This window comes from Micromesistius poutassou, assembly GCF_964030765.1.
Source record: "Micromesistius poutassou genome assembly, chromosome: 16".
NCBI lineage: Eukaryota > Metazoa > Chordata > Actinopteri > Gadiformes > Gadidae > Micromesistius > Micromesistius poutassou.
This window is the reverse complement of record NC_140286.1, coordinates 10381147-10408426: the sequence shown is the minus strand read 5'-3', so window position 1 is coordinate 10408426 and position 27280 is coordinate 10381147. Positions and strand designations below refer to the sequence as shown.

The 27280-nt window shown below is 43.1% G+C and overlaps 1 protein-coding gene across 2 annotated transcripts; it reads right to left on the bottom strand.

Annotated features, from left to right (window-relative positions):
* Positions 1-1191: 1191 nt before the first annotated feature.
* Positions 1192-27280, bottom strand: atp6v1h (ATPase H+ transporting V1 subunit H). Of its 2 annotated transcripts, none has more exons than XM_084480676.1 (14): positions 27237-27280; positions 26345-26499; positions 24395-24494; positions 23693-23782; positions 22208-22321; positions 16385-16489; positions 12750-12809; positions 10890-10987; positions 10264-10456; positions 7307-7485; positions 6407-6532; positions 5658-5759; positions 4949-5062; positions 1192-1613 (listed from the first exon to the last, which is right to left on the bottom strand). In XM_084480676.1, exons 2-14 carry the CDS (start codon positions 26446-26448, stop codon positions 1544-1546), a joined length of 1455 nt encoding a protein of 484 aa, XP_084336802.1. In that variant the 5' UTR covers positions 26449-26499; positions 27237-27280; the 3' UTR covers positions 1192-1543. The 2 variants fall into 2 exon arrangements, with proteins under 2 accessions (XP_084336802.1, XP_084336801.1); XM_084480675.1 differs by having other exon boundaries at positions 27233-27270.

Sequence of the window (27280 nt, the reverse complement as noted above, 5' to 3'; positions counted from 1 at the left end):
ATAGCAGTCAGTAGCATAAGGTTGCATAATGATAGTAATTACAAAGGAGAAGCTGGGGGAAACCTCATGATGCATGTCAGGGTCCAGGGTTCACTCTCTAAGTGTGCATGAGGACAAGCGGCTGGCTGGCTACTGTAAATAGCACTCAGAGAGCAAACCAAAGTGGTGGATGCCAGGCGGTAAAGCAAGGTGGTAATGCTTTACATAAATATTGACTGTGTGTATGTCCCGCCTCTCCAAACCTCTCACAATTACCCAACTATCGAATGAAATTTAAAAAACAATAACTTTTGGGGAATGACAGTTGCAGTCAAACAGTTTCTAGGGAGGATTAACAGAAGGTTTGTTGGAAGGAGAGAACTGACTTGTGTTTTTATAGCTTTTAGACAGCTGGATGTGGAGTACCCTGAAGGCTGCTGCTTAGCCACAAGTCTGCATGGGCCCAGACGGACTGGAATCAATAACATCACAGCAGGTGTGGGGGCGGGATCAAGCATTAAAGCCATAAAGGCATCAAATCCCTAGAGCGCTAATTAATTTCCAATCTTTTTCTTTCAAACTTAGTTGCTCCTTCATTCATACATTTTCATGTAGTAAAAAGTTAATGATTTATTTGCCAAGACAATTACTTGTTTCCCTTCAAATATATTTATTTTAAAATCACATTGAGGATACTCAATTTATGAGACATGTATCCTGCAGTTTAATCAAGGATACAACTCAATGAATTCAGCAACATCTTTTTGTAACAATTTATTTTTTTTCCCTTTCAGAAAAAAAAGTACAACTTCCCTCTTCAGATTTTAAATCAGATGCACTTCAGCGGCACTGTTGAGTGGATTTAAATATATTCTGCATAACAAATAACATGTCCAAGGACACATAATTTTGGCTATTAATATTAAATTCATTATCTTTATTTTTACTTGGCAAGACTACTGGGGGTTTATTTTAACAGCTCCCATAAGATTGATGAAGTGGTTCTCGTAAGTTATTTTATATTCACACCACCTTTGTAAAACTCAATATTGAAATAGGCCGTTGCATCTTTGAGGATCCAGAGATTGCGAAAGCAACTTTCACAAGTACACTAGGCTGTGTCAGTCGACTAAAACACAAACCTTGTGTCGTGTTGTGTTGTAAATAGAGCCACACCACACCTTGGACTGTAAACAAACACCCACACAGACGTACCATAGAAGCTTCTTTATTGTAATGAACGCACACAAATATACACAAGACTTAAATAACTCTTTTTAACCTTTTAAGATCATCACAGACATCGAGTGCTACTTCAATCACTGCACAACAACAATAGCACGAGGGGGGCTGATATCCAGAAACCAGAGCCCAGAGAGAGACGAGTCGGAGAGAGACCGAGAGGGAGAGAGAGGGTGCACGCCCCTTTCCCTGCCTTTCCCCACACGATATGGAATGAATAAACGGTCGCTAATTACGATGACAATGAGGGCTCTTCACATACACAGAAACACACAGTCATCGGCGGCGCCCCTACACATAAATATCCATGGCGACTGCTCACTCAGCTCCTCGCTGCCACGGCTTGGGCTTGCTGCTGATCGCTGGACTGTAGTTGTTTTCCCAAGTACTCCCTGTGAAGGAAACACAACAATAACAACATGCATAAGTAATGGGACGCAACACACGGAGGGAGAGAGAGACCGCTGGTTTTACGTCCTGCCCCGGAGATGTTACATGTTCGACAAACTACAAAAAGATAAAGAATATTTGCAAATGTCCACATATTTGCAGATATATGGCTCGACGAGGGTTAGGGTTAGGAAATGCAATATTTGAAAGGAATTGAAAGAAATTGAATTGCCTTAAAATGAGTTACAAATAGCAGATCAGATGATATTTATATATAGTATTTTTAGCCTTGATATTACAAAATAGAATCATGCTTAAATGTCACATTGCCAGGTGTCCTATATATGGCATTTACAGATCTCCCATCTTAAAACATAAAAGGTCAATTTTTTTCCATGTTTTTCAAAAGGCTCACACAAGCATAGCACAGCATAGAATACATGGACCTTGTTTTTTTGTATTATGTGCTGCGGAGCCAATGATAGATTCAGTCAAATGGTCTAATTAGTAATTATCATAGAATCATTACTATACAACCCAAAGGTACAAGGGACATTACATTTAAAAGCCTCACAAACCTTGAAACACGACAAGGTATGACAAAGACAACCACTCTTTAGCGTTGGGTTATTTTTCTAATGACTAGGTAGCCAACTGCACATTGATTTTAAGTCGACCGCTATGGCGTTGATGGGATAATACATAGAGCTGCTATTCACTTCTTCCTAGTTCAGAGTTTTGAGAGAAATCACAATCAACAATCAACACGTTGAAGAACAAACAAAGCATAGAAATAACGTCTATGTATTTTCCTTTTCTAATCAATTGGGGAAGATTCCGACCAAAGACATGAACCGAAACCAGAATGTTTTTCCCCAATGCACCCACTGGCCTTTAAGAAGCCCACCAGGTTCATTGCCGACCGCAACATTGAAGCACTTAAAACTTAAGCATAAAAGTTTCAAAAATTTAAACCTTCTCCTTGGAGGCTGCTCGAAAAGACATGATGATGGTGAAAAATAGCCATTCAATGTCTACAGTTGTCATGGCATCAGGATCCTTTTCTAAGAAGGAGTATCAGAGGAGCCTTTCAGAAGCAGCGACAGCCCACACAAGGTGATGCGTGAGGTGTTCTGCGGCGTTCTGAGTGGGAAACTGATAAGAACTGAGAGGTCCTTGAGTGTTCAGCTCAAAGCCCACTTAATGGGGAAAACAAGGTTGGAAGCAAAGAAAAAAAAAGGAGTGACTCAATTTGAGCTTTTAGAGAGAAGAACGATATTCAACATGCAATCAATCATTCCATCAATCCGGCACTTCCTATCCATCAATGATGGCAAAGCGTGCAAATTATCCACAAGGACGTTGTGTTGCCCTTTCAGTCCATTTGACATTTGGTCAGAAATATTCAGCTCTATAGGAAAACAGTAATAACAAATTGATTAATTTTATGCATCAATATCCATAAAAACGGAATAGCTCTTGTAGCTTCAGATATGTATGCATGCATGTCGTGTGTGGCAGGGGAGATCCTTGTTTGAACACCGGCACTGCATTTTAAGTGTCTCTTTTATCTGTACATCTGTATTTAATTTGCACTTGTTATTTGTTACATGCTGCAGTGTTGGACGCCCTGCAATTCAAGCACTCCATGGCCATTTATGACTCATACGCCTTGTTCTATTGCGCATATGACAAATAAACTTGTTAAAAAAAAACAACCTTTTAATCCCTGCACTGTGAGAAAATACCAATATAAATAGGAAATAATATAAATTCTTCCATCTTTTTTTTCTCGCATCCTTCAGATTTTGTCGAGGGCGGTATATGCATGTACAACGGACGTCGACGCATTACACTGCGCTCATCCTCTACTGCGGTGTCTCAGCCTTCACAGTCTGAGAGAAGCAGGAGATGGAGGGACTGGATTTCTTGTGTGTAGAACAGGGCTTTTGTTTGAGGAAAACATTACCAGAAAGTAGCTGCTGACTTTCCCCTATTTTTTTGTTAGTTGTTATCTCGGACCAACAAAGGCAACAAACGGAAAACAGGCCTGACTGCACTTGGCTCGAGTCAGAAGGCCATGGCCAGCATCCCAATGAGAGCGTTCCCTTGACAGTGGCACTGTGCGGAGAGCGGCTTTCTGGAGCTGAACAAAGAGTCCCCCGGAGACAGGAAACCAACTCGAGAGAGAAAAGGCAAATAAAGTCAAGTAAAGTAAAGTCCAGTCAAATTAACTCTAAGCTGAATTCAGAGGTAGGCTATATTATCAGGCTGACTCATGCCACCCTCCAGGTTGACAATGGTTCCACTACCACTATGGAAGCACACCAGTTACACAGGTTACCACCACATACATACATGCATAGCAGAAACCCCTACATACATACCACATACATAATATCCTTAATATACCCACATTATTGTATATACCAGCTACTGTTATGGAAAAATCGACATGTTTGTTTTTTATAACTTAGGCCTTGTTCTTTCCTTTCACGTATTGTCTTGCCATCCTGCCTTTCCAGAGTCGACTATTCATTGACCTTTGTGCTTGATTCAGCCACCTCACGAGTGAGCGATGTCGTCAAAATGTTATCCCATGTGCTCTGGTCAGCTGTCCCACCTTCCTCCTTAGAATCAATGCCCTTGTGCTGTGGTCAGCGGTCCCACCTTCCCTTCTCTATGGGTCGCCGGCCTACCTTCCTTAGAGTCAACCAATAGTGTTAACCTTCGTACTTGGGTAAACGGGTCACAAAGGAGAAGACATCCCCTTAGGCACTCCTTGATAAAAACACAGGCACCTCTGTGTCTTGGGTAAACATCACTTGAGTTGATTATTGACATCTGCAATATAGGGAGGATCTGAAACTATAACGATCTGAAAATAAATAACCCTGTCAAACTGTATTCTGGACTCACTCTGCTAGAGAGGAGTCTAATGTATGCATGCATTAAACCTAGGATAATTGCTTTCCAATGTATTGTGTGCTTTTTTGCAGTGGGAAATCTCATCTGGCCTAGACGCAATCTCTGTTAAAGGGAACTGCCACGACACTACCACCACATACCAGCTCCCACAACATACCGTACATACCAGCTCCCACAACATTACCGTACATACCAGCTCCCACAACATTACCGTACATACCAGCTCCCACCACATAACAGTACATACCAGCTCCCACCACATAACAGTACATACTAGCTCCCACCACATAACAGTACATACCAGCTCCCACCACATAACAGTACATACTAGCTCCCACCACATAACAGTACATACTAGCTCCCACCACATAACAGTACATACCAGCTCCCACCACATAACAGTACATACCAGTTGTGGACCATAAGCTTCTGCACGGCCAGCAGGGCGTTGTAGCGGACGAGCTGGTCCTCATGGTGCATGTGATTCATCACTAGCTGCTTCCCTCCCAGCTGCTCGATCACTCTGCACAGGGGGTGACAAGAGAGAGAGAGCGAGACTGAGCCACGGTGGACGCACGGTGATGCATCGTGTGTACGGTAAAGTGGGTCAGAAGTCACTAATGGGAAACTTTCAGGTGTGCGCTGGGAGAGAGTCACACATGTATGTGGCCGTGGCCGCCTCAACTTATGGGACGATGGCTCTTAGCAACGCGAGCACTACACTGGACTCTGACACTGGACTCTGACTCTCTAAAGACTCTGAGAAGGAGAGCTATGAGGGCTGATCATCGTCGTGAAAACCACCACTCAGCCAAGCGAGGTAATCGTTGCACACCGGCAGACATTTTTATTTCCAAAAGAAATTGATTTGAAATTGATTGGACGACTAAACTATTCACGCCGGTGTCTCTGTGACGACCACGGGAGACCGTCAGCAGGTGCAATATATTTCAATTAATTTAGCCTCAAACCTTTTCTTGACAATTTTATTTAAAAAAAGCCTGACAATAGGGTGCGGGTCTGGGAGGCCTTTTTGAGGGTGAAGCTGTGACAAAGCTCTTGTGCGAGTGAAATCGGACTGAGAATGGGGTACCGCTGCGGAAACAAGACAACCGTACCGTTTCCCGCGTGGGTAGTGGCGCACGTATTCACCGACGTCGTGGGCTGCCACGGCGATGACCTGGGGGTCGTCGGACACCTCCAGCAGCCTGGTCAGGATTCTGGGGTGCAGGCAGGGGGAGGATTGAGAGGTGTCCATCAGTAGAGCCATGCTAAATACAATCCTCTCATCAAACTCTGGTCACATACAAGATAAATCATATACGTAGATCAATAGGTGCTCAGAGACAGCCAGACACAAATCAGAGAGAGAGAGCGAGACAGAGAGACACACACACAGACACTAAAGACGAGACAGCGACAGAGACAGAGTGTTCTTCCATCACCTGGGGGCAGTTGTCATAGTCCCAGTCCCCCCCCCCCCCCCCCCCACTGATTTGTTTTCCAGCCTGAGATCTTGTGTTAATGTAATTCTCTGCTTGATGAAATTGCTTCATCTGGACCAGGTCGCCGCCGGCAAGGCCAGGGCATTGTCCCTGCATGGTAGCCGTAGCGCTACAGGTAGGGTTTGGCTGAAAAGCAATATTCCTGCCATGTCTCATTGAAACAGGCTACTGTTCAACTACACACCGGTCACATGGAGGAAATAGTATTAGGCTATGGTTTAATATTGTGACACAAATGTCACAAATATTGGAAGTTGTGACACAACTTCTCCCAAATTGAAACAAATTGGTGTCTAGCGTTTGGTCTGGTAGGATATTTGAAAAAAACAACATTGTTTTACGGGCAATGTGAATAATCTTACTTGAGAAGCTCGTAGTTCTTCTCGTTCAGGCGTACGGCGTTCTCCCGCCAGAACTTCTCCGACTTGTGCACCGGGCTCCACTCCAGACGGCCCGACTTGAGCTCGGAGCTGTACTCGTCAAACGAGCTGACGGATAGAAAGACAAACACGGAAACAGAGAGGGGAGGAAGGAACGGTGCACGTGAGTCTCTTAGATCACACTTAGTGTTAAAGGTGCAGTTTTTAGAATAGAGTCTCAACTAGTGAAATGCAACGTCACATTCGTAAGTAAGTATGCTATAATTGATACAGTATAATGAAATGCAATCCAATGAAAATAAGAATTGTTGTGTTCGTTACCCAAAAATGAGCCCTTTACATCGATCTTGGGGGCAGGTCCTCTACCATGGAGCCTGTACCAGTATCTACCAGTATCCCAGAACGGACAAAAGGCTCTAGAGAGGAGCCGTTTTTAACTCACATAATCCATATCTTACTGACTTATGACTAAATAACTAAACGCAATGAATACATCAATTGAAGACGATTTCATAATCTGGAGCGGTACAGGCCACCGTAGCATACCCTACAACGCTGGAAAGGGAGGGGTGGGTGGGGGGTGGGGGGGGATTTAGGTGGTTGAAATCTGCCACCGCACTGCTAGATGCCACTCAATTCTACACACTGCACCTTTAAAACTATTAATTAAAACTGTGCAGTTTGTTCAAGACAGTGCAGGTTCACTCAATTCAAGACAAAGGGGAGCATAAAAAGCTTCAAAATAGCATAAAGGCATCAAGAAATACATTTTCTCTCAAATCCAAGTCTCAAAGAAGAGCCTATGGGTTACGGAATCGAGCAAACAAAGTGCTGCAGAGGACGACTAGCGGAGTCCGAGCCCCGGAGGAGTCTGACGGTCACCTGAGGTCTTGCACGCTCTCCCCCAGCTTCTCCAGGAGGAACTTGATGTCCTCCGAGATGTCCTCGTCGTCGTACTTCTGCTGGTCCAGGTTCTCCAGCTGCTTGAGGACCTTGCACTGGATCATGGCCAGGGCGTACTCCTGGCGGGTCTCCTTCTCCCCGGACTTCTCCAGCACGTTCTGGGAGGGAGAGAGCGCTCAGAAGTCAGTCACTGCAAAACGATTCAAATGCTATAATGACAGTCTCTAAATATCCACTGCACAGAGTTCAGAATAGCCATAGAATTGTGAGTGGGATTAAAAGTGGGGTTAAAATACAATGATATTTATGTAGATGTTTTCTCACAGTGCATGGATTAAAAGGTTTATCTTAAAGGTGGAGTATTCAGATTCATGCCTCTAATGCAACATTTATATTACTAAACTGAAGAAAGAAAAAAAGCTGACTGCACTTGGGTGAATCTGCTTGCAATCGCCTCATTGTAAGCAGATTCCATGGCTGTTCCGGAGCCCGGCCGGTCTTTCAAGCTTCAAACACGGACACACAGAGTCAAATAGACTAAGCAACGGTAGAGAATGAAAAACACCACTCCGGGCAGAGCCATGATGAAACAGCATTATAAAAGCGCACACGCTCTGCTGTGAGGATGCACTAGACACTGCAGAACTGAGGCAGATTGAACTTTGTATTTCAATTTGTCAAGACATGATCGACACATACTGGAGAACTTGATTTGGGGTAAGGAAGCTGGATATGATTCATGTTAATCATTGCATTCTCAATAACTGTGTGCGAAACCTTGAAATAAACTACAGTACTACAATCAACATAAATCTAAATCACACAATGGCAGTAATTAAGCAGTGGGGAGCACTGGGTTCCGATGTGAGGCATGTTGACACATCAGCACATAAGATAACTGCAAAAACCTCTGGAATTACAGGAAGTTTGGTGAAATTGTCTTTATGGCATTTACAGATTTCTTCAGAACCACATGGTTGTGCATATGTGGATGAACGTGTGCATTAAATCAGTTTAGGAGCCTCATCTAGAGCATATGCATCAGACAAAATTCAGGTTCTGATTATTGGTGATTATGATTATACAGGAGTATGATATGATAATATCATATCATATAATATCATATATATAATATTAATGGGGCGCTGCAGCCATATTTATGTATCATTACATTATCGGCTCAGTTATTACATTTTCAACCGAATCTGCAATCTAATGTCGCTCTGCAGATCGGGCTAGCCCCAACACTGTTCTGGCCGTTTCAAGAATCCCAGAGTAAAAGTAAAGCTCAGTTTATGATACTGCGTAAAGTGCTCTCCGTAGACACTCAGAACGATGGAGACCGCAGGGCTGTCATTGGTCAGCTAACGTCTCATTCCCGCAGCCCCTAGCGTTTCAGCGGTGAATTGCAATACTGTACTGAAAACTGTAACGCAGAACTTCGAAAGGCACACGACTCTGCGTGGTCACGGAGTTGGATACACAGTACACTATAACGAAACCCTAAGAGTTATGTATGAATCCAAAGTGACCAGATATTTAAGCATGTGTTGCAAGATGCAATATTAAGGCTAAGTGTGACAGTTTCTCTCCAGAAATTGAAAATAAAATAAAGTGATACCTCAGTTATTACATTATTGGCTCAGTTATTACATTTTCAAAGGATTTTTTAAATACAAGGCCAATAACGTAATAACCAGCCAATAACGTAACATGTTATTACATTATTGGCTCAACAACTTTATTACATTATTGGCAATTTATTACGTTATTGGCTTTATTACATTTAAATTACATTATTGGCAGTTATTACGTTATTGGCCGTTATTACATTATTGGTTGCTAAACCCCCAGCCACCACCAACACAGACTACTGAAAAGCCGAGCAAACTTTTGGCAATAACACATAGAAATGCTAATTTACAATTAAAATAAGCCACACACACTCATGACCAGTGGCAACAAGTCTCTCTTAAATTGAAACCCTCTCTTAAAAACCGGATATAGTACTTTGTATAAAATAACTAGTCTGATGTAATGATGTGACGTATAATTACGGAGTTGGGAGCTGGTGTGTGAAACAGCACCAAACCTTGGAAGTGTGTGTCATGGCTTATATTAACTTTTGGCTGTTTTTTGATTGCCTACGTTTTCAGTCGTAGACATCAAATAAGCAAATAAAATATCCATTTAGCAGAAAGGGACAAATTGTAACATGGCCTCTAATTTATTCCTGACAAGAGGCATGGACAGGAAGAATTAATTACCTGCAAAGAACTGAGCGGGGAACCGAGCACAGCTTTTAGGACTACACTTAATACCCAACAGACTCCCTGAGCCATTGTCCGTGCATCACTGACGTGACATCCTTATACAATTGTATTAAGGTCTGTAAAAGTGGCTGTGCCGGCCTCACTTTGTTATGAAAGGAGTCATCACGGACTGAATTTGCTGTGATGACAGTGAAGGATAATTAGAAACAAAACATGCAACGCACGGATATGGACACAAAAGCACGACTCGCTCGTGACACATTACCTTGTGTTCTACAAACAAACGTCTTAACCTGCACAAAACACGAGCAGAGATGGCTGGTCCAAACATAAGGGTCAGCATGTGAATCAAGAGGTTGCGAGTTCCATCCCCGGCTCCTCCTAGCTGAGTGTCGAGGTGTCCCTGCGCAAGACACCTCACCCTGACCAGCTCCTGATGAGCTGGCTGTCGTCTTGCATGGCTGACACCTCCGTCGGTGTGTGAATGTGTGCACGAATGGGTGAATGTTGGATAATATTGAAAAGCGCTTTGAGTGGCCAGCGGTTAGAAGTGCGCTATATAAATGCAGTCCATTTACCAAACGCATGCGGGTCAGACCCACCCACCGCCCCTACGCCCGCTCCATCTTGAATGGTGATATTTGGGGTAGACGGGCGCCTTACCCGGAAGGCAGCGAGGATGATCCGGGTGACCTTCTCCTTGACGGACTCCTGTAGGATGTCGGACAGCGCCGGCACTACATTGTAGCGCCGGAGCTGCTCGCAGAGCTGGGGGCTGAAGGCCAGCAGCCACACGCAGAAGATCATCTGGTACTGCAGCTGGAAGCCACACTTGTTGCTAAGCACAGCCGTGATGCTGATCGGACGGACACACACACACACACACACACACACACACACACACACACACACACACACACACACACACACACACACACACACACACACACACACACACACACACACACACACACACACAGAATAACCCAAAATTTACAAAGAGGGATACAGATATTCACAATTCAATTTCAAGTGGTATTGATTCCCCAGCACAATGCATGTGTAAAAAGTACCTTTTCAAGTAAACTTGGCCGTGGAATTGTGTTTATGCTTCTGTTATAGCGTATGCACGCATGATACTTGAGCACCTGTCCAACTAATACAAACACCCTTTTCAAAAAAAGGCAAGTGCTCTGTGAATCGCTCAAACACTTAACATTTATCCTGACACACCTCCTCAGTAACAATGAGGGTTGGCTGCAAAATGCTTAAAACTCTGTAGCGCTCACCAGTTTACACCGTCAGCCTCCACCCAGGCGAACCTGTACTCATTGATCCTGAGCATGAGCTGCAGGCACCCGGCCACACACTGGACATACTGGGAGCTCTGCAACGCAACACAAACACAAACACACACACACACACACAAAGAATGAATGGGCGGGCTCGGTGCAGGTGCTCGTTGCGGGAGACAGGCAGAACGTGATTTTTGGTCAAATGTTTAGTGTCGACAGAGCAAGACCATTCCAGAGAAAGGGGTGAGGTGGATATCAGGCAGAGACAGCACAAAGTGATTAAGACCATGTCTGTGAAACGCATTCCCGCTGCCGACCTGACACAAGGCATTGCACATGCGCCCAAGGGTCCACACATGCTAGATTGCGCACACACACATAGATAGAGGCAGATACACACAAGAGACACGAGAGAGTGTGAGGAAGGAGGAGGTCCCAGCACACCTGAGCAGGAAGAGAAATCGTGAATGAAACGTGAGATTAGAGTAGAGCAGCTTGGCAGGAGAGAAAGGCTTAAATTAATGTGCATACAACTTGGGTCTGGCAGGCGGAAAAGGGAAAAGGAAGGAGGGCTTGTCTATAAAGAGGAGAAACTGGTTAGAGAAAAGAGAGAGAGAGAGTGCAAAGTTGATTACATAGCATCAGAAGGTTTTTGGGAATTCAGCTATACAGTAAATCAATGCCGTCTTAAAGACCTATGAAAAGAGACTACTTGTGCCGTTGCAGCGGCGAATGCTGCTGCAATTTCCCTTGTCGAGGTTTCCGTGTATTTCTGGGCCAAAGTGGGGTCTATGCATGCGCTATAGGCAATTAAGCATTAGGGAGCACTGACATAAAGACATGCAATTTGCACTTGGGCACCACAGCCTAACCGGTGGCAGCCAACACCATGCTCTCTAAATGCGTACTTCCACACTGGATCTGGCAGACTAAAGCACTACTGCTGCACTAGATCATTGGCAAAAAATTGTGTAGAAAATTGCACACGCACAACTGACAAATCCGTGCACACAAACTATTATAGAGAGCACTTTTCCTGCACTCGCGTAGGGTAATTCTCTGCCCATGGGAGTGATCATAAAGCCTGCAAAGAGGAAATCATTAATTGAGCAGGCAAAAATTAAGTGAAGCAGCACAGAACAGACTCCACTGTGGGCACAAATGCTGTCATTGCTCTCGTGCTTTCCTGCTCGCTCTGATATTTTTTCTGCTCAGCCAAGGTTTTCCTTTTAGCACTGAGTGGGCGGAGCTGACAATGGCCATTGTATCCCTAAGTGGGATGGGGTGCTCTAACCTTTTAATTATTCAGTATTTTCTGATACCCTATATTTGTCTGTAGAAAGTTATCAAAACTACCTTCGTAGGGAGAATACTAGCGAGCACGAGGGCAAAGTCATCATTTGCGAGCGGTTTCTTGGTGTGTCACTCCATGTGCGCACTCAATGAATGATTTTCTTTTTTGCAAGCTACATTATTGCTCTGGCGAGCAGATAAATACCACGCAGGTAGAGAGGGGCTCGCATTGGGGCACACGGCTGTGTTATTCCCGTGCTCGCCAAGTAATTGTTTCTCGTGATTTTTGGCAGTGATTGTGCCGTACTCGTGGTTCACTTAAGCCTGGGGCTCCAAAGGGAAAGCAGCTGGAGGGAGATACAAGTGAGAAGAATGAGGTGGTAATGACAGGATGGGAGCATGAGAGAGAGAGTGTAGGGGAGAAGGTCGAAGAGAGCCCACAGAAGCCAGCTTGCACAGACCCTCCCCTCCCCACCACCATCGAGGACATGGGGCAGGAGGGGGGGGGGGGTGGGGGAAGCATCCTGGCCTCTTAAGGTGACCTACTCCATTCATACTCACTTCACTGGGGGAAATAGTCCCTGCGCCAAGGCTTGATTCTGGGCCTGTACCATGAAGGTTCTACCAGGAGATACAAAACAAAAAAACCACAGAGATGGCTTAAACATCTCACAACATTCAGTAGCAGCGCCGCTTATACAAGACATAATAAATAAATCCCCCGGTTCACTTCAGAGAAAACAGGATTCATATGGAGCTGTGGGGGAATGAAATAGGCCACGTTATGTTAAGGACACTAGGTAAAACCAAAATAAATAATTGTGCTTACTCCAAACCAGTGAGTTGCAAAGTGCTTCATAATTGAAACTTATCAGACATCAAAACAAGAAACGCATCACAACAAGCCAGGACAAATCTTCATATTGTTATTTCTAAATGCCGTAGGATTGTTTTTAACGCTATCACCTTAAAAGATGCCGATATCCCTCTAAATAAGAAGCTCGCTACATGTAGAAATATGAAGTGCGTACAAAACAAATAAAGATAATTTGATGCCAACTTCAAAAACTAAATGTACAGTGGAGGAAATAATTATTTGATCCCTCACTGATTTTGCAAGTTTTCCCACTGACAAAGAATTGAACGATCCATAATTTTAATGGTAGGTTTATTTCAACAGTAAGAGACAGAATCTCAAAAAAGAAATCCAGAAAATCACATTAAATAAAATATAATAATTGTTTTGCATTTCATTGAGTGAAATAAGTATTTCATCCCCTATCAAAACATTGCTTATAATTTAATTAGTGGAGAAACCCTTGTTGGCAAGTCGGAGGTCAGACGTAGTTGATGACCAAGTTTGCACACATCTCAGGAGGAATCTTGGACCAGTCCTCTTTCCAGATCCTCTCCAAATCGTTAAGGTTTCGAGGCTGTCGCTATGCAACTCGAAGCTTCAGCTCCCTCCACAGATTTTCTATGGGATTAAGGTCTGGAGACGAGTGGCTAGGCCACTCCACCTTAATGTGCTTCTTCTTGAGCTGCTCCTTTGTTGCCTTTGCAGTAGGTTTTGGGTCCTTGTCGTGTTGGAAGACCCATCCACGACCCATTTATAGTGTCCTGGCTGAGAGAAGGTGGTTGTCAGCCAGGATTTCATGTAAACGGCCCCATCCATCTTTCCCTCGATGCGGTGAAGACGACCTGTGCCCTTAGCAGAGAAACACCCCCAAAACATAATGCCTCCACCTCCATGCTTGACGGTGGGGATGGTGTTCTTGGGGTCATAGTCATAATTCCTCTTCCTCCAAACACGGCGCGATAAATTGATACCAAAGACCTTGAATTTGGTTTAATCTGACCCCATCACCTTCAGCCAAGCATTCTCTGAATCATCCAGGTGTTCATTGGCAAACTTCAGACGGGCCTGTTCATGTGCCTTCTTGAGCAGGGGGACCTTACGGGCGCTGCAGGATTTTAATCCATTACGGCATAGTGTGCTACCAATGGTTTTCTTGGTAACTGTGGTCCCAGCTGCCTTCAGATAATTTACAAGCTCCTCCTGTGTAGTTCTGGGCTGATCCCTCACCTGTCTCATGATCATTGATACCCAGACCAAGGGAGATTGACATTGTCATTTTGTGCTTCTTCCATTTTCGAATAATCGCACCGAATCGTTGTCACCTTCTCATCTAGCTTCTAGCCAATGGTCTTGTAGCCCATTCCGGCCCTGTGCAAGTCTACAATCTTATCCCTGATGCCCTTAGACAGCTCTTTGGTCTTGCCCATGATAGAGCGGCTGGAGTTTGATTCCAGTCTGGTTCTGATTGATCGATTCTGTGGACAAGTGTCTTTTATACAGGTAGCGAGTTGAGAACAGGAGTACTTTCTTAAAGCGAAAGGACTAATCTGTGGGAGCCAGAATCCTTTATGGTTGATCACATACTTATTTCACTCAATGAAATGCAAATCAATTTATATATTTTTAGGTACCAAGCACAAAGTGTGAGGCAACCTATTGTAATTGTCAGTTTTATTATTATTTATATTCCGCCACATTTGCATTACACAGCCTACACCGATCGCACGCTTTTTATGAAACTTGACCTGTAGAGGTTGACTCAAGATTAACAGACAGCAAATATTACACTGATTGGCCCAAAGGTGGCGCTATACCAACTGCCCAAAAACGCAAACTTTGCACAAGCATATCTCGTAACCGGTTTGACCTACACTCACGCATATCTACATGAACAAATATGCCTCAAGAACCTATAACTTCTGGTTCCCAGATTTTCCGCCATTTTGAATTTAGTTAAAAACAGTAAATTGCCTAAGGATCCCAGGTTTTTTGACTTGACAAAAATTGAAAGCATCCATGAGCCATTGAGTTCTAAAACGGGCGTGGTTTAAACCGCAAAAATAGTTAATTGCTCATATCAACATCAAGTTGGACAACTATGATGTTAACCCCAATACAAAAGTTGTTCATAATAAAATTCTGAACAAGATTAACCCAACATATTTTCAAATAGGGCGTGGCATCGAAATGGGCGTGGCCTGTCACTACAATCGCCACAGTTCATAGACGCAATGTTGTGATTTAAGCGGGACCAACTTAGTGGCCGTTGGGGCCCAAAGTTCCAACTGCTCAAGTGAAATGAAGTCGATTGGCAAAACAACATGGCCGCCATAGGCAAAAAATCATCAAAAAGAGTTAATTACTCATATCAACATCAAGTTGGACTCCTATGATGTTGACTCCATTACAAAAGTTGTTCATAATCAAATTCTGAACAAGTTAAACCCAACATCGTGTTTGTCATGTTTGTAGCGCCCCCTACAGGATCTTTAAAAAGCAGCCCCTGCGCCACGTTTCACCAATATGTATGAAACTCGGTAGGCACGTATAACGTGCCAATACCTACAGAAAAGCCTCTTGGACCCATGCCCCAAAACCCACAGGAAGTCGGCTATTTTAATTTTAAATTTTGACTCTCGGCGGCCATTTTCACTTTTTCGCCTTGCATTTGAATGAACTCCTCCTAGGGAATTTATCGCAGTTTGTCAGTACAGTCAAAAAATGGTGCTGAATGAACGTGTACAATTTGTGACTGTACGTTGAAGGGCGTGTCCGTGACGTGCCGTCAAAGTTGGCCATTTTGAATTCCGTGGTCTTGTATTTGAACAAACAAACTCCTAGGGAATTCATCAGATATGCTTCAAAGCTGGACAGTACACTTGAATAATGTTGCTGAATGAACGCCGTGCTATTTGTGACTGTACATTGAAGGGCGTGTCCGTGGCGTGGCGGTCGGCTCACGCTTGGCACCTTAAACGCTGCTTTATATTTATTGTGATTTTCTGGATTTTCTTTTTGATATTCTGTCTCTCACTGTTAAAACAAACCTACCATTAAAATTATAGACCATTCATTTCTTTGTCAGTGGGCAAACTTATAAAATCAGTGAGGGATCAAATAATTATTTCCTCCACTGTAGGTCCTATGATCATTCAAACTGCAATGAAGTTGAGGCATGATACAAAATTGTGTAGTCAACATCATTTGTTGGCTGGTTGCATTGATGACTAAGGAATTGATGCTGAAATTACAGTTTAATATCGTGGTCTGCTTTCTTAATCATAGGCTGGTGATTAAAAGTTATGTTCCCACTCAAATCCCATGGCTCTGCATTTACCTGGGAACTGAGCTGAGTTTTGATCCAGTTGAAGTAGTAGTTGAGGTCACTTCCCTCCATCAGTTCACGCCCCCAGGCCGCCAGCTTGGCAATGATCCTTGCAGCCTACAGAAAAAAAGGAAAGGACCCAACATAAACATATGAAAACATTTAAACATAAACTGTTTGACTGCCAGAGTTCGACAATACTTATTGACAATTTAGACTATATCGACAAAAAGCAGCTTCTGAAACCACATAACGAATTACATTTTTCATACCACGTTAAACGACAAACAAACATCTATTTCAATTTGATTTGTATGTTCATTGAACCACGGGTGAAAGGAAGGCAGTGGAGAGTCCTAAAAGAATTGGGGGGGGGGGTGCCCATCAATTCACAAGGTCACCCTACAGACCTCATTATTGCCTGACAAAATAAGGAATAAAGAAACAATGAAAAGCCACGACCCCCATCAACATGCAAATCATCCCTCGTCCTCTACGCTGCACCTACTAATTCCGCCACCAAATTACAATTCTGTTGCAAAACAGAAGTCGAGGGCTTTCTGTGATCTCCCCTCAGCCTTGATGCAGGCAGAACCGGCACAACTTCAGCTGAAGGCAAATTGACCAGACACACATGTACTCACAGATACACAGGAGCCTCATTGAAAAAAAAAAAAGAATCATCCCATGAAAAAGGTAGAATGATCCTGTATGAGTTGTGGGACTTCTGGGGCCGTTAGAAACAAGTAAAAAGTGTCTGCATGGGGTAGTATACGTGGGGCTGCTGGGTGCCATCTGGTGGTGTTGTTTGAGCTGCATGGGTGCCGGCCTCTCCCCAGTACTCGCATTTGGGCTGTGAGGTGGGCTCCCTCGTGGTAAAAGATTGGCAGACAGACTGTCATCGGGGCAACAAATTGCCTGTTTGTCGGCGAAAAGTGGGGAGGCTGATTTGCGAGGAATTATTGATACGTTGTTTCATGATTGGAAACGGTTCATTGCAGATTAGAGGAAGACTCAATGGGGAAAACATTTCTGATTATTTTTGATTACTACAGCATTCTAGGAGTGCGAGACCCAGCTAGACGAATCCAATCACAACCACCCTTCCTGTCACACAAGCATACGTTGAGCAAAGAGCTCATTAGTGATATCCACTCAGTATTTGATATAAACCAGATATAACTAGGTGATACTACTTTTTTATTATTAGGTGCCAAGCACAAAGTGTGCGAAGGCAACCTATTGTAATTCTCAATGTTTTTATTCCGACGCGTTTGACGTGCCAAGCACAAAGTGTGCGAAGGCAACCTATTGTAATTCTCAATGTTTTTATTCCGACGCGTTTGACTTACAGAGCCTACACTGATCGCACGCTTTTTACGAAACTCACTAGACGCGTAGAGGTTGCCCCAAAATTAGCAGACAGCAAATATTACACTGATTGGCCCAAAGGTGGCGCTATACCAACTGCCCAAAAATTCAAACTTCGCGCAAGCATATCTCGTAACCGGTTTGACCTACACTGATTAAACTTTGCACACACATGCATATACACATGCTGAACAAATATGCCTCAAGAACCTATGACTTACGGTTCCCAGATTTTCCGCCATTTTGAATTTAGTTAAAAACAGTAAATTGCCTAACGATACCAGGATTTTCGACTTTGACAAAAATCCTTTAGCACATAACATCTATGGCCCATTATCATCAATCTGACATAAAGATTAGTCTGTACAATAAAGTTCAGAGCACCCATGAGCCATTTAGTTCTAAAATGGGCGTGGTTTACACCGCAAAAATAGTTAATTGCTCATATCAACATCAAGTTGGACTCCTATGATGTTGACCCCAATACAAAAGTTGTTCATAATCAAATTCTGAACAAGTTAAACGCAACATATTTTCAAATAGGGCATGGCATCGAAATGGCCTGTCACTAAAATCGGCACAATTCATAGACGCAATGTTTGATTTGAGCGGGACCAACACAGTGGCTATTGGGGTCCAAAGGTCCAACTCCTCAAGTAAAATTAAGTTGATCGACAAAACAACATGGCCGCCAGAGGCTAAAAATCGTCAAATTTGAACAAATTTACACTCTGCGGAGACCGTAATAGTTATGAATATGAAATTCACAGGACACGTGTAGACCGGTACCTGTAGCTCTCATACCAAAAGTCGTGTTTGTCATATTTGTAGCGCCCCCTACAGGATCTTTAAAAAGCAGCCCCTGCGCCACGTTTCACCAATATGTATGAAACTCGGTAGGCACGTATAACGTGCCAATACCTACAGGAAAGCCTCTTGGACCCATGCCCCAAAACCCACAGGAAGTCGGCCATTTGCATTTGTCATTTTCACTCTCGTGGCAATTTTCACTTTTTCGCCTTGTATTTGAATGAACTCCTCCTAGGGAATTTATCGGATCAGCTTAAAAATTAGTCAGTACAGTCATGAAGTGGTGCTGAATAAACGCCGTGCTATTTGTGACTGTACGTTGAAGGGCGTGTCCGTGGCGTGACGTCAAAGTTGGCCACTTTTAATGGAATTTCACACAGTGGCCTGTCACTAAAATCGCCACAGCTCATAGACGCAATGCTTGATTTGAGCGGGACCGACACAGTGGCTGTTGGGGCCCAAAGTTTCAACTGCTCGGTTAATATGAAGTTGATTGCCAAAACAACATGGCCGCCAGAGGCTAAAAATCGTCAAAAATTAACTTGGCGCCAAAAGGCAGGGTTAACTTAACCCAATTGTCATCAAACTTAACGGTTAGGTTAGGGTTAGGTTTATGGACTGCGTCATGGTCTGGTTAGGGTTAGGTTTGATGGTTTATTGGTCGTTAGGGTTAGGTTTGATGGTTTATTGGTCGGTAGGGTTAGGGTTAGGTTTGATGGTTTATTGGTCGGTAGGGTTAGGGTTAGGTTTGATGGTTTATTGGTCGGTAGGGTTAGGGTTAGGTTTGATGGTTTATTGGTCGGTAGGGTTAGGGTTAGGTTTGATGGTTTATTGGTCGGTAGGGTTAGGTTTGCTGGTTTTGTGACTGTATGTTGAAGGGCGTGTCCGTGCCGGGGCGGTCGGCTCAGCAGGGCGGTCGGCTCAGGCTTGGCACCTTAAACGCTGCTCGTTATTAGGGACCGAGCCAAACTTGGCAAGGACCCTATTGAAATCCTCATGATTATTCTTCTTCTTATTATTTTTAGCCACTTCGACTGCATTTTTCCCCCCCTGCACATATTCGAAAACTCATTTTTATTTGGCACATTTTGTGGGACTGGTGAAAAATTTGATATTCTAGCCCTCAAATTCACATTCGCCCCTAGGTGGCGCTATACCAACTATGCCAAAATTTCAACGTTTGCACAAGCATAACTCGTCACCGGTTGGACCTAAACTCATGAAACTTTGCACACATATGCAAATCCTCATGCTGAACAAATTTGTAGATACTAACTTAGCACTTCCGGTAGCCAGATTTCCCGCCATTTTGAATTTAGTTAAAAACAGTAAATTCCCCAAGGATCCCAGGTTTTTAGACTTTGACAAAATTCCTTTGGCATATATCATCTATGGCCCATTATCTTCAATCTGACTTAAGGATTAGTCTGTAGGATAAATTTCAAAGTACCCATGAGCCATTGAGTTCTGAAATGGGTGTGTTTTTCACCCCGAAAATAGTAAATTGCACATATCTACATGAAGTTGGACTCCTAGGACTTTGGACCCCTCTACTAAAGTTGTTCAGAATCAAATTCTGAACAAGATAGAGTCAACAATTTTTCAAATGGGGCGTGGCTTCGAAATGGGCGTGGCCTGTTACTAAAATAGCCACAGTTCATAGACGCAATGTTTGATTTGAGCGGGACCAACTCAGTGGCCGTTAAGTACCAAAGTTCTAACTGCTCAATTAAAATTAAGTCGATTGAAAAAACAACATGGCCGCCAGAGGAGGGTCGATCACTCTGCGGACACCGTAATAGTTATGAATATGAAATTCACAGCACACGTGTAAACTGCTGCCGATAGCTCACATACCAAAATTCGTGTTTCTATTTTTTGTAGCGCCCCCTACAGGAACTTTAAAAAGCAGCCCCTGCGCCACGTTTCACCAATATGTATGAAACTCAGTATTCACGTACAATGTGCCCATACCTACAGAAAAGCCTCTTGGACCCATGCCCCAAACCCCACAGGAAGTCGGCTATTTGCATTTCTAATTTTCACTTTTGGCGGCCATTTTGAATTTTTTTCACTTTTTTGCCTTGTATTTGAATGAACTCCTCCTAGGGAATTTATCGGATCTGCTTCAAAATTGGTCAGTACAGTCATGAAGTGGTGCTGAACCAAAATCGTGCTATTTGTGACTGTACGTTGAAGGGCATGTCCGTGGCGTGCCGTCAAAGTTGGCCATTTTTGAATTCCGTCGCCTTGTATTTGAACTAACTCCTCCTAGGGAATTTATCGGATCTGCTTCAAAATTGGTCAGTACAGTCATGAAGTGGTGCTGAACCAAAATCGTGCTATTTGTGACTGTACGTTGAAGGGCGTGTCCGTGGCGTGCCGTCAAAGTTGGCCATCTTTGAATTCCGTCGCCTTGTATTTGAACTAACTCCTCCTAGGGAATTTATCGAATCTGCTTCAAAATTGGTCGGTACAGTCATGAAGTGGTGCTGAACCAAAATCGTGCTATTTGGGACTGTACGTTGAAGGGCGTGTCCGTGGCGTGCCGTCAAAGTTGGCCATTTTTGAATTCCGTCGCCTTGTATTTGAACTAACTCCTCCTAGGGAATTTATCGGATCTGCTTCAAATTTGGTCAGTACAGTCATGAAGTGGTGCTGAACCAAAATCGTGCTATTTGGGACTGTACGTTGAAGGGCGTGTCCGTGGCGTGCCATCAAAGTTGGCCATTTTTGAAATCCGTCGCCTTGTATTAAACTAACTCCTCCTAGGGAATTTATCGGATCTGCTTCAAAATTGGTCAGTACAGTCATGAAGTGGTGCTGAAACAAAATCGTGCTATTTGTGACTGTACATTGAAGGGCATGGCCGTGGCGTGCTGTCAAAGTTGGCCATTTTGAATGGAATACTTTCACTTTTTCGCCTTGTATTTCAACTAACTCCTCCTAGGGAATTTATCGGATCATTGATGTAGGGTTAATAATGTTAGTTAAAGTTGTTACAACATGTAATTCAGTTAAATGTGGTCTTACATGTTAATGTCAAAACAATCAGTAGGACACCACAGGGCACCTCTGCTTCTACAGATTACATAAATTTGCGAATTTTTTTTTAAACTGCGCTTTTTTAAAACTGTGCGCAGTGATGAACGGGACCTCGTGCCGGCTTGCGGCTGCGTCACGTGCGGTCCTAACATGTGCACATCTTGCCAGCACACATGTTACGACGGCACGTGACGCGGCCGCAAGCCGGCGCGATTTTTTTTTAAAACTGCGCGCAGTGATGAACGGGACCTCGTAGTGGCGGCTGCAAGCCGGCGCGAGGTCCCGTTCATCACTGCGCGCAGTTTTAATTATTATTATTATTATTATTATTATTATTATTATTATTATTATTATTATTATTATTGAATCAGCAAACTGAACATGGACCACGTCAGTAGTTTCAGAGACTGAGAATGCGTCAGATATACACACTACAATGTGTGATGTAATTCTGCATCTCATATTCTTAAATGGTTGTTCTTTCTGTGTGTGCGTGCATGCGGGTGGGTGTGTGTTATCTCACGGCACGGCCGAGCACCGTGTCAGGGCCGTGGGGAGGACCTCCACATGAGTAAGCTGGGCATCAGCAGCTTGGTTCTGTGGCCTCACCATGTGAACGGTGAAGAGGTCCTGGCGGTTGAGCATGGGCAGGAAGTAGGACCAGGCCGTGTTCTTGGTCTTCTTGGCGTAGTCGAAGAAGATGTTCACCCTCTGATGGTTTTCCTGAGGAAGTTCAGAAGAAGGCTCATGTATGTGTATGTACAGGTTGTGATTTGGGGGACTTTTGAAACGTTTTTATCCATGAAAATAAAATCACAGATTTCTCATTCAATGAACTCCTGAAGTAGCCTAGCGCAAAATGTTTACTCTTACAGCCTATCTTGAACTTTCCTCATGCGGACAAAGGGCCTTCGATCACGCACAACAAAATCAAAATCCAATCTAATCTAATCTATTCAATAGAAAATAATCTCAAAATGATGTGATCTATTGTCTCACGAGCGCAAGGTCTGACAGTGCCTTCATTTTGGATTTTATCACACTGGAGACTTCACGTTATAAGTAGGGTTGAGCACTGAAACTTCAGTAGGGCACCGGTTCCGACGTAAACGGTAGTAACGAGATCGAATAAGAACGCAAATTTCGGTGCCTGACTTTTTTTTAACGCCCCCATGATGTTGCGGCGTCAACTTGCGTTAGTGCTGGGCGGTATACCGGTTCACAGCGAATACCGGTGTGTATTTTCATTATGATTTTTTATATACCGCCACACCGGTGTATTTGATGACACAACGTTCGGAACGCTGCGCGACACTGTTTCAGACGGGACCCTTTTCAATGTTGCCCTTCTAAACAGGCCAACTGGTAAAAGAGTGTGTCACGGCTTTCAAACATATAAACCATAATGCCAAGTGTAACCCAAGTGTAGCTGCGTGCCTGCCTGCTTTCAGCGCGTAATTATTATTTGTAATTATTTTTAATTTTTTTAACAATTAGCCTATTTATTAGTCACAACACTCACAGCAGCCTTTCCTCTTTGAGTAAGTCGAGTAATTGAATGGCAACCGTAAATCTTGGATATCAAGTAGGCTAGCAAACACCGTTATTCAACAGCGTGTGTGACAATGTGTGCTAAGTCCTAAACTTCAACTCAGTGTCCACTGACTTTCTGCTTAATGTGAAACTCATAACAAGTCGTGCATGTATGCAAGTGTGTGCGGTTTCGTTTTTTTATGTACCGGTTCGAGAACCGTTTTAGCACCAGAACCGTTTTAAAAGTACAGAGTAGGCATCGTAGTTATAAGTGCTTGACTTAGTTACAAATAATAATATTTTAGGTATTTTTCTCTCTCTCTCACACACACACACACACACACACATCACATAAACCTTTTACAATCATATCTGATATGAAGTATCAATACATTGAGCTACAACAACAAGCTGCAAAGTCTGAATGTATAACCATTTCCCAGATATAAATGTGCACAAAGCTAAAAAAAACTAGAGACCCTTTCAGAGATCTTCTGTTAAGCGAGAGTGTTTGAATAAGGTGCTGTAGGTCACAAAGAATTAACGGATGCCTGTGCTTACCTGCAGAGTGTCATCAATCAAGGTTAGGATATACTGGACCGTCTGCTCCTTGGATATATGAGCCATCAGGTTTAGAAAGGTCTTGGCACACTGAGCACATAGGAGGAAAACAAAATGAGCTGAAATACAAGCATGCATCTTAATGACTTCAAAGGTCAATAGGTGCAAGAATAACATGGATTGGTCAGGAATGGTGACATAAGTTATTGGTATGCTAATGTATTAAAGCGAGGTGTCTCTGGTGTGAAGAATGACATTTTTAAACCTGCAGTATGTTTTGCCATTAGCAACCTCTAGTGGGTTGGGTTGTAGCTACAGTTACTGTAGTCTGAGATCGTGGACCAGAATGAAACTATTTTAAGAGAAAGATTCCTCTGATTGGATTGACTCATGGATAGGCACATTTTATTGTTGAGAAAGTTCCCAGTACAGATTGTTGTCAATATTGTAAACAGCTGCAGTAGAAAAGTTTCATAGTGCAGGTTTAAATATACATGAAGAAAAACACATAGAACACACAGTCATATACATATATCTTGCTCGAGAAACTATCTCAGAAACCGGGATGGTGAGTCATTTTCTAGCACCAAGGTGAAACATTCAAAACTCTTAGAATGGGTAAATAGAAAGACCAAATTCAACAATTTGGAAGGCAACCATGAGAAATAGAGGAGAGAGATAATTAAGAACAATTCACAAAACCTGATGGCCTTCATTTGTCAGGATGGTCTGCTTCTCCTCAGAGTGAGCCACCTCAAACTTCTTGATGAACTCACAGTCTTCTGCAGAAATCATCTGACCCCTGGGAGAAAACAATGAAAGATATTCACACCAAAAATGTTGGATGGATTTTGAAACATAAACTGATTTAAAGCTTTAAAACAAAGTTACGTTGCACAAATCCATTGACAATTGATAATTGCTCGCTCACAATTCCGAGTTTTATGCCAATCGTAATAGCTCAGATAAATGGCCAAGCAGGATTATTCATACAGTCGAAAACATACCTTAAAAAGTTATTGGGCCCTGGACTGCACATTTACAGCAACTCTAACTGCACTCACAGAAAATATGTAAAAAGTTCCTCTCTAAGAAAGACACACAGGCTGCATTCCATTAGTGGTTAGCTCTTGGCCGCTTCCTAAATGTCCAAATGTTGTCCTTGTAGCCACTTGCCTGATATGTATTAAGCTTTTTGACGATTTGACGATTATCAGGCCTATGTTATTAGACAAGGCGAAATACAAGTCTTAATGTTGTGATTCGCCAAGATCATGAGTAGTCAACGTCACTTTGAAATAAAATGAAGCAGCTCAGCTAACTAATTTCAACACTACTTTTTTCTTCCTGCTTGTCTCCTTGAGGGTATAATGAATGAGCAATAGGAATCCAAGGATGTATGAATTAGTTTTGGAACAAAGCCAGGGAAGGTCAAATGGAATATGCAATAGAAGTGTGAAATGTATATTTGAATATTTCAATTAAATAAAATTCCTTTTCATCATTTTCGCACAAGGAGAAAAATAAACTTGTAAAAAAGTCCATTCTGCTTTGAAATCACATGGATGCCTGTTAGGCATGGGCGATTCGCGAACAATTCGGTCAGAACGAACGAATCCCGAAGGTGAACGACGAGAACTGATTCCCAAAAAGAAGACAACTGATTCCTTTTTTTTTTTTACATAAAACAAAAATATGGTCACGTAAAAAGATAAGAAAGATACAAACAAACAGAGCTTCGTCTCCCCTCGACTTTATATTGATAGAGTCTAAAACGTTCTCATGGTGGTTGAGGCAGCTTGGGCTATTCTTCTTAAAACCACACGCGTGTAATGCTCGAGCGGTGTCGTAGGCTAATGCTACAGGAATTAGCTGTTCCCGAGCACCGTCACCGTCTGAGACCTTCTGGTGATTTTAAAGGCTCCATTTGCAGGCGTACCTCATATTTAAAAGCAAAGGGGTGAGGCCAGACACCTGAGATTCCCCGCCAAATGACGTAACAGACCATATGACTTAACTGAACGAACTGAACGAACGAATCAAACGAACGATTTGTGATAGTGAAGGGAACTGACTGAAAGAACTGGTTCCCGGAAAATAATCATTTTGCCCATGCCTAATGCCTGTACAGCCATAATGAGGAAGCATTTAGCATTGAGATAGTGAGTCAACAGGCACCGACTAAGAAGTACTAAACCATAGTCAGAGAGGGACACCATGTCACAAGAATGTGTGTACTTCAATCGGCCATGCTAAACAGAAGAAAAAAAATGGGAACCAGCCCTTCAGAAGGGAGATGACCTAACAACTGTAAAGTCACAGGCTGGAAGCGGAGATCCTCCTGGCTGAAGTGTACAGCCGTTTTTGAGCCAGACGCCTAGCTGTTTACTGCTCCCAACAAGCTATTTGTTACCTTTTCTCACTAGCGTCCCCTTTAGGGTTGACTGTGTGCATCCAGAGGTGAATGTGAGCAATCAAATCTCAAGCAAAATCGGGCACTTAAGCTATATGAATACACCTATAGCCTGATAGAATTCATGGAATAAAGAAGACAAAATTTTGGTTTTCTCGAAGTTCAATGCCATCATGAGTTAAACAATAACTGAAGGGCCATGCTATGTGGAATAGTATAGGTTACTGGTTTCTACTTACTGGAGGTAGGACTGCCAGTTGACCTGATTGGCCCGAACCTCTGCTGCCTTGGCAGCGATGATGTTGGTCGGGACCGCCGCGTCCACAGCCCCTCGGATGTCCATCTTGTCTTAGATGATCTTGCAGTCTTGGTCTAGTTTAAAATGGAACTTCACCTAGGTGAAATCAGCAACAAGAATAATACATTCAAGGTACTATTCTAGATCCACTGTATTCATCATCACTTTCTCTTGCAAAGAACTTGGATCCCAGACCCATGACCTGTTTGTAAAATATGCAATATATGCAATGTATTTGCATGATGAAGATCCAACATATACAAAATAGCCTCAATAAATTGTGTGTGAAGGGTGAAGCTTACTACATAGAACTGTCTACTAGATCAATACTTCACCAACTTAAAACCGTACAATGCAAATGAGTAGGCAATGATATTTTATCACATATAGTGTTCATTCTGTACATGGATATCAGTCCCTCCCAGGACTGTGATGAATGATCCGTGTACTGCTAGCTAACTTCTGAGATATTAGATTTTAGGTCATGCTAACAGAGCCAATGTCACGACAAGACACGGTTCTGTCGCAGAACGACATTAATGCATAATTTCACACAGTAACGTCGTGACTCTCTAGTGGGTTTATGTGAAATATCTCAGATATCTTAGGGACGGTGGTTACCCAACGACGGCGATGGAAATAATCACAAGACCTGCTGCTAACCTGCATAGCAAGACAGAGAACACAGGCTAGGTGCTGCTAAACCGACAGCGCCGCTGTCTAATTAAAACACAATATCAATATACATACACGGACATAGACTGCGAACCGTAATTAAACTATTAAATCATAAAGGAGAGCAACAGAGAGACATATGTCCCATACTCACGCACTGTTTGGCTTCATTCAGCGAACAAGACAGCTGACCGATAGCGCG

Bases quoted from the DNA above. Each gene is read 5' to 3' on its own strand.
- atp6v1h (XM_084480676.1), bottom strand. From the start codon at position 26,448: ATGGACATCCGAGGGGCTGTGGACGCGGCGGTCCCGACCAACATCATC. The intron at 22,322-23,692 runs GTAAGCACAGGC...GAACTTCCTCAG, and splicing joins TGATTGATGACACTCTGCAG to GAAAACCATCAGAGGGTGAA. The intron at 10,457-10,889 runs GTGAGCGCTACA...CCGTCCGATCAG, and splicing joins GAGGCTGACGGTGTAAACTG to CATCACGGCTGTGCTTAGCA.